This window comes from Littorina saxatilis, linkage group LG11 (genome assembly GCF_037325665.1).
Source record: "Littorina saxatilis isolate snail1 linkage group LG11, US_GU_Lsax_2.0, whole genome shotgun sequence".
NCBI classification, from domain to species: Eukaryota; Metazoa; Mollusca; class Gastropoda; order Littorinimorpha; family Littorinidae; genus Littorina; species Littorina saxatilis.
The window spans coordinates 20999367-21007604 of NC_090255.1; the positions used below are offsets into that span (position 1 = coordinate 20999367).

Genomic DNA, 8238 nt, shown 5'->3' on the forward strand with positions numbered 1-8238 from the left:
AAATTCTAGAGTTTATTAAGTCTCATTATTCAAGCTTTTTTTTCTATTATTATAAAGTAAGGATTTGTGAATAAGAGATTAATTTGTATTGTACATTTATTGATTATTGTGTTAGTATATGCCTAGACGGTAATGTTACAAAGTTCATGTTAAGTTGACGTAAGTGTGGTGTTCTATAGGTTCTTATGTTATTGTTTATATGCATTCACTGTTAAACTAGTGTGTTTTATTCAATGTTAATTTGTAAAGCGTGGAGATTACGATTATTCGTGGTTCGCGCTATATATAAGCTCTCATTATTATTATTATACAAGACAACATTTGACACAGGTTGATGAATATGTTTTTCTTTATTTGTGGTAGCTGCTCGCGGTTTTTGTCTTCAACCTTTGTTGGGTGTGGCATAGTCTTTATTCTGCCACGCCAGACTGTTCGATTGTATTTTATTGTAACACCCCCCCCCCCAAACCACACAAGAAACAAATTAGGTTAGTCGGCTGAAACTTGCCGATTTGTATTTTTAAATGAGTGTGTTTTTGAAAATATTTGAATAAATGGCGTTTTTATTGACGTCACTCTTTTGAATTTCGTTTATTTATTGTATTTATTTATTTTTATAATTGTTTTTACTGTGTTTTGTTGTGTGAAATAAGGATCGAATTGACTGACCTCTGCTATGAACGAAACTCTAAACCCCGGTTACAATTTAGTCATAAGTCGCCCATGTGATCGAAAATGTTTATATATAAAGTGTGCTGGGTTTTTTTTAATAATGAAAATAAAGAATCGCAATAGTAGGATTCAATACCCTTTTGCATTTCTGTGAGTGTGTGTGTGTGTGTGTGTGGGGTTATGAATTTTCGTTTTGATGATTAATGTAAGGGTTTTACTTGACCATCCGAGCTGGGACTCTCTCTCTCTCTCTCTCTCTCTCTCTCTCTCTCCCTCTCTCTCTCACACACACACACACATGTACACACACACGGGCTCGTGTGCACACATTGAGAGATGGACAGAGATGACATCAGGTATTAGAAATGCACATTGTACATGAGAGAACGCAACACCAACAATCATCGGTGGTCAGCTTATATTGTCCTGATTTATTTGATCAAAAATCGAACCATTAAATGAAACGTTCTAGGAAAATTAAAATGGATTAGCAAACTTTTCGATCAATATACAGCTTAATCTGTGGAGGTTTTCATATGTGACAGCGAAAGGGAATACCTGGTATAAGTCGCACAAAACACTCATATTTTGCGCTCAAAAACGAGTTGTTTTGTTTTTTGTGTGCTCGTCTAATCCATGTACACACCAGATGTTTGGAATTCTTTTAGCTCACCTGTTGAATTTAAATTTCAATCTCGTTCATTATGTCGTCAAAGTTTCGGTTCTACTGCGAGTAAAATAAACCTATGCAAAGCATGTGTATCATATCTGCAACTTGGATCAAAGAGCACACACGGAAGTGTTTGAGGAGCACTGTCAGAAGGTATGACACAGCATGCACACATGCACCAGCTTATAATGTCGTCTGCTTCTCACAGGAGTTTGTTTGTTTGCTTTACGCCCAGCCGACCACGAAGGGCCATATCAGGGCGGTGCTGCTTTGACATATAACGTGCGCCACACACAAGACAGAAGTCGCAGCACAGGCTTCATGCCTCACCCAGTCACATTATTCTGACACCGGACCAACCAGTCCTAGCACTAACCCCATAATGCCAGACGCCAGGCGGAGCAGCCATTAGATTGCCAATTTTAAAGTCTTAGGTATGACCCGGCCGGGGTTCGAACCCACGACCTCCCGATCACGGGGCGGACGCCTTACCACTAGGCCAATCGTGCCGGTTTCTCACAGGAGGCCAAAGACCGATTCAGAAAACCGTACTGTTACACAGTGAAGTATGCGGATGAAAGGGGACATGGTGTTGAACAATAATGAAGACACGATTGTTTTAATTTCGTCTGAAGCATATACGCGTGTCTTTCAGCTACCGACACGCCTGACACAACAATTTAGAGTAATCTTTATTTAAGACGGGAACTTGTACACGCGTCTGTAAGAGGCCAGTTCAACAAAATGCAGTGTGATTACGGAGGATTGTTGTCTTGAATGTTACTGTGTTACACTTGCAACTGCGCAAATTGACACACGAACAACGTCAAATGATGTCTTCAGCAGATGACTATGTTGGAAAGGCCGTGCTGGAGAATTGTCTTCCCCTACGCTACTACGTATATTATGTACACCGGGCATTCAGACAGAAGAGCATTGCAGTGGTCTAGCGTGGACAAAACAAAGGCACACAGAAGAGTTTTAGTCGCATCGACCGTCAGGCAATTTCGAATGGAACTGATGCGTGGAATTTCCAGGAACGCAGACTTGCATACATTTGTCACATGTTTGTCAAGAGACATGTCATCAGACATAATGAATCCGAGATCATCTCAGCCAGCAGCAAGCAAGAACTGTGGAGAGGGAAACGATTTACAATGCCCGTGTCCATAAGCACGTAGAGGTTTGCCCAATCTATTAGCTGTGGGAACGTAAGAGCCTTTATCCTGGTCGCTATGCAGTCTGTTTCTGATAATACCATAAGATAGCTCGTAACTTCCCGTCCTAGTGTAATCCTCTGTTTGTGTCCTGCAAAACGTTCTGTGTACATTGATTGAGACTACGTGGTGCTCTTGCCAGCTTTTTCTCGTTTATTCATCTTCTGTCGTTTATAGACTGGTCAAATTCTCGGTTCACAAGGACAAACAGTGCTGCACTCTTCAGTTGAGGTATCGGGGGGGGGGGGGGGGGGGGGGGCGGGCAGCGTTTTCATTGTGTCCGTGGTCTAGATTGAGGGTCTCGAAATTAGACGATGTTCGGAAATAACTCTTTTGGTCGGGGTTTGCATGAGGTGGGAAAGAGTGAATACTCTTGCTTTTCTTGAGCCAAACTTTCCCACGTGACGGTATAGGCCATTCATTAGGCAAAAAAAAAAAAATTAGGTGTGGTTACGGTAACCCGACCTACCCTATTTTTAGGGGCCGACCCTATAACTTTTTTTTACATTTGTCAAAAAAAAATAATAAAAAAAAAGATTGCAGAAAACGCAATGAAAGCGAAAGCGCTCGAGTCGCACACTTATTTCCCTGTCAAGTAGGTTTAATTTGTACACATTAGAAAAAAAAGTTAAAAAAAAGTGATTGCCTACCTTCCTACCTTATTTTTGGGGGCTATGTTACCTTAATCACACCTCTCTTTTTTTTGCCTTAGCGTGGAAACATATGGACAAGGAGCATGTTTAAAGAGCTTGGCTCAATAAAAGCAAGAGTGTTCATTCTTTCACAACCCACGCAATCCAGACCGCCCTGATATGGCCCTTCGTGGTCGGCTGGGCGTTAAGCAAACAAACAAACAAACAAACAAACGCAATCCAGACACAGTTAATTTCCAGAGTTCGTCTATTGGCCACGCGTTTTCTAGTTCGATTTTGGTCACTATAAAGTCACAGTTCTATGTTTCGAAAATAATGCAAACAAGTAAGAGCTGTGGGAACGTAGTCTATTTCGTGCGCAGAGATCTGTCTCTAATGTTTTTAGAGGATTAATTGTTCGTGCTCGTAATGAAAACTGCTGCTTATTACTTGCAAGATGTACAACTATTGTTTGTTGGTATCTGTGATGGAGTGCTAATGCAGGCTTTTAATTGTTTGTTTTCCCTGTGAACTCACAGTTCTATGTTACTGAAAGTATGCAAAGTCAAAGCTGTGGGAACATAGAGCCTGTCCCGCACACTCTGTGACCTGTTTCTGATATTTTCATACGGTGGCTCGTCCTTTACGATTGGAAACTGAACCGAGTTTGTTGCATGTCGCCTGTAAGATGTCCCATGCACTCTTTGTGTTGCTGCGATCTTGCTTGTTTCCCTTGCCTGCTCTCTTGTCATCCCTGGGGTTGCAGCAGTTGTCGCTCCTGACATCCTTGTGGCAAAAACGCTTCTCGTGTGGGGCAGAATATTCTCCCCTGATATGTATGTCGCTGTGACGTTAGTCTTCGGCGACGAAATTCTCTCCCCTGAGATGTGTGGAGAAAATTTGGCTGGAGCGCTTTTTCTTTGCGACACAGTAATCTTCCCTGACATTCCTGCAAAAGGTAAGACTGGAGCACACGTCTTCTCTGACAAGGGTGCCTCATTGGAAAAGCCGGCAGGCAGTACAGATGATGTCTTGGTCCTCTGGGACGCAGTTGTATTGGCTGTGTGTCGAGGTTTCTTCGCAGGTTTGGCTCCCTGCCCAGACTGAGCAGACGATGTAGCTGAAGTCGTATCCGAGATTATTGTTGTCCTCATGGTGTCGCTCGTTGCTTCGTAGGGACCTGTTGAGCTTGGTCCAGTTACCTGAGAGGCAGGTGGGATCGCTGTGTCTGTAGCAGCCGTTGTCATTGACATGGATGTTGTCTCTGGAGAAGAATGCGTTGCTTCAGCAGTCGCAGTCTGTAGGTCCTTTGCGATCAGACCGGAGACTTGAGGTGTACCTATTTCGAACTCGGAGGTAGTCGTAGCCTCTAAGGGATCATTTGACATGGAAGCAGCTTTGTCGTGATGACTGGGGTTCCCAGCAGAAGCATTCTGTACAAAACGCCGCGTCATCGCAGAGGGGGCTTTTCTTTCAGCTACGCCTGTCGCTGAAGCGGTCACCTTTGACACACTGATGTATGGTACAACAGAAGTCGCTCTTGCCGTCACAGCAGCAGGCATCACTGAAGCCGTTGGCCCTAACATGAATGCCTCCATGCCTTCCAGATCAGCAAGAGTCCAGTCCGAAGCTGCTGTCCCCAATGCAGCGCTCATCATTGCAGCATTTGTCGTTGAAGGCGCCACATCTGACAAAGTTGTGTCCATAGTCGCAGGGCCTTTAGACGAAGCCAGTTCTAATAGAGCAGTCTCCAGTGCTGCAGAAGTCAGAAGAGAAGGTTTCGCAGATACAGTATTCTCTGACGTAGCAGGGTCCAGAGTGAGGTCTGCCGTCTCTGACGTCATCTTTACTGGTGTCAGTCCAGGGTTTGGTGTTTCTGAGACTGTGGCCGTTGTTGTTGTTGACGAAGAAATGTTTGCTGTTTCTAGTGCAGACGCGACGGGATGAAGATAACCGTCCGAGTCCAGACTCCCCGACTCTGAAGACGAGTCAAAGAACGTAGTGAGGTCGTCTGAAATGTATCGAAAGCAGAATGACAAAATGGTACAAGAGGATCCTTCTATTTGTAGATATACATAAGAATCAGCGAATACGAACATGAACAAATGAATAGGACACACACGTGCATGCACGCAAGTACGCACGAAACCCGGCACACATACACACACACCCACACGTACACATATTTCCTCCTCCCTACCGCTCAATCTCTATCTCATACCCGCTTTCCTGCACTTCCACCCCATACACCAAAGTTTACAATACGTGTGGCAGGACGTTATAAAACAACCAACCAACCATCATTACATATTAACCTAAACGACTCACTCAAAGATCTCCCCTGCACAAACACACACATACACACACACACACACACACACACACACACACACACACACACACACACACACACACACACACACACACACACACAGCCTCCTCTTTCCATCAATCTTTTCTCCACCAAAACACTCAATCCCTTCATACACACACCACAATTACAAACGTTACAACTACAACCCCAAAGACTCACCGAGAGAACTGCCATCATCGTCACCGCCGATGAGCTCGTAGATGTTGTTACTTCGCCTGTAGAGGGCGGATTCCCGCGCAGGTCGCGAAGCGCATGGCGCACGTCGCACGATGTTGCAGTCTGTTTTGCGACGTCGTTTGCGAGCGGAAGGACGTTTGGAAAAGCTCCGGTAGCGTCCTGTAAAATAACAATGTTTTGAAAGGTATATACCATTAAAAAAAATATTACCCGCGGGTTAGGGGGAAGAATTTACCCGATGCTCCCCAGCATGTCGTAAGAGGCGACTAACGGATTCTGTTTCTCCTTTTACCCTTGTTAAGTGGTTCTTGTATAGAATATAGTCAATGTTTGTAAAGATTTTAGTCAAGCAGTATGTAAGAAATGTTAAGTCCTTTGTACTGGAAACTTGCATTCTCCCAGTAAGGTCACGTTGCAAGCCCCTGGAGCAATTATTTTTATTAGTGCTTTTGTGAACAAGAAACAATTAACAAGTGGCTCTATCCCATCTCCCCCCCTTCCCTGTCGCGATATAACCTTCGTGGTTGAAAACGACGTTAAACACCAAATAAAGAAAGAAAGATAAAAAAAAATAAAAAAATCTGTACTCACAAAGACCAACTTGGCTGTACAAACAAGATTTATCTGGTGTCACGAAATGTGTGCCTATCGAGGACTCTTTAGTACACAATTTAGGAAAGTAAACCTAAAAGCAAACAGTAGTGAACATACACAATAGTGTTGAACGGTATGCGGCTTTTAAGAAATGAATTCAAGTTCTCCCTTCTACAGTTCCCCGTATCGTCCGCCAAACCAAATATCATATTGCTTTTAAGAGCACGTTTATAAGCTTTGCTTGTTTAATACTAATAATCATAATAAAACATTCTTTTATAGCGCTGTTCACCGCCGAATGGCAGTCTCATGGCGCTTTACACATTAGACATTAAAATTTAACATTTTACATAAAAAGTTTTCTCGTAAGAAATAACATACAAGCATTAAAAACAATTCATAGACAACGACCACTTATAGTTATATAAAATAATCTAGATTTGTTTTCTTAAAGATGGAAAAAAAAGGAAAAAAACCACGTTGTGCTCCATTTACTAATTGACTGTATGCGGCTTTGTTGTATGTAATTTTGCTGAATAAAAATGTTTAAACCAATTTAAGTTCTCGCTCTGCACTGGAAGCAGCAGGGCGGGGATGTAGCTCAGTCGGTAGCGCGCTGGATTTGTATCCAGTTGGCCGCTGTCAGCGTGAGTTCGTCCCCACGTTCGGCGAGAGATTTATTTCTCAGAGTCAACTTTGTGTGCAGACTCTCCTCGGTGTCTGAACACCCCCCGTGTGTACACACAAGCACAAGACCAAGTGCACACGAAAAAGATCCTGTAATCCATGTCAGAGTTCGGTGGGTTATAGAAACACGAAAATATCCAGCATGCTTCCCCCAAAAGCGGCGTATGGGTGCCTAAATGGCAAGGGTAAAAAACAGTCATACACGTAAAAGCCGTGGGAGTTTCAGCCCATGAACGAACAAACAAACAAAACTGGAAGCAGCCATGATGTTGATTTTCGGTATGTGTCCAAGTGGAGGGATGTTCTGATCCCATGCAACCACTGACCTAGCGCAATCTGAGGAAATGGCCAAAAACGTCCATGGGAAGGACGGTGCCTCAAAGAATCCTGAGGTGATATGAGAAGGATGTCCTTTGGAGTCAGCATTAAACGCTAAAAGTTATTTTCAATCGCCAAAAAACTTTGCCGTAATTGCCAACATTTTTCAGGCTGCGGGAGAGGTGACTGCATGAAACTTTCAGAAAATAGCATGATTGCATGAAACTTCAAAATATAGCAAAAACTTGGATGGTCAATTTCTGCAAATTTGTCAAAGGAATTAAATTCTAGCGACATCCCAGCACACCATTGACGGGTCAGTTACTGTTAGAGGGAAATATGTACCGGTGTAACACGACATTTTTACTCCACGAAAAATGTACTCCGGAGTAAATATTTCGTACGAAATTCTTATTCCGAGTACACTTTTCGTATGAAAAAAAGAACTCCCTAAGGCACCTAAAAATTACTCCCTCCACGAAATTTTTACTCCCCATTGTTTTTACTTCCAGTAAATATCTCGTACGCAAAAATGGGATGCGGGCGAAGGGATAATGCCAATACGTGATCTCGCGCACACGAATGTCGCGCTACCCTCCTTCCACCCCTTCCACCACCAAGACTAACAGGGGACAAGGGAGTAAAAATTTCGTACACCTGGCATGGGAAGTTAAATTGCTTGTGTTGGGGTGAAGTAATTTATTCGTTATTCATTCGTCAGGGAAGTAACATTTTTGTACGAAATGTTTACTCGGAACTCACCTGTCTTGGGAAGTAATTTTCTCGTGTAATGGGGGAGTGCTTTTTTCGTAAAGGGAGTAACTTTTTCGTACGAAATATTTACTCCGGAGTAAAAATCTCGTGGGAGTAATTTTCTCGTGTTACACCGGCGGTATG

General features: G+C 43.1%; 1 protein-coding gene across 1 annotated transcript; it reads right to left on the reverse strand.

Moving 5' to 3' along the window:
* Positions 1–1341: 1341 nt before the first annotated feature.
* LOC138979507 (uncharacterized) lies at positions 1342–7702 on the reverse strand. Its single transcript, XM_070352218.1, has 4 exons — positions 7687–7702; positions 5725–5901; positions 4137–5202; positions 1342–1345 (listed from the first exon to the last, which is right to left on the reverse strand). Exons 1-4 carry the CDS (start codon positions 7700–7702, stop codon positions 1342–1344), a joined length of 1263 nt encoding a protein of 420 aa, XP_070208319.1.
* Positions 7703–8238: the final 536 nt, after the last annotated feature.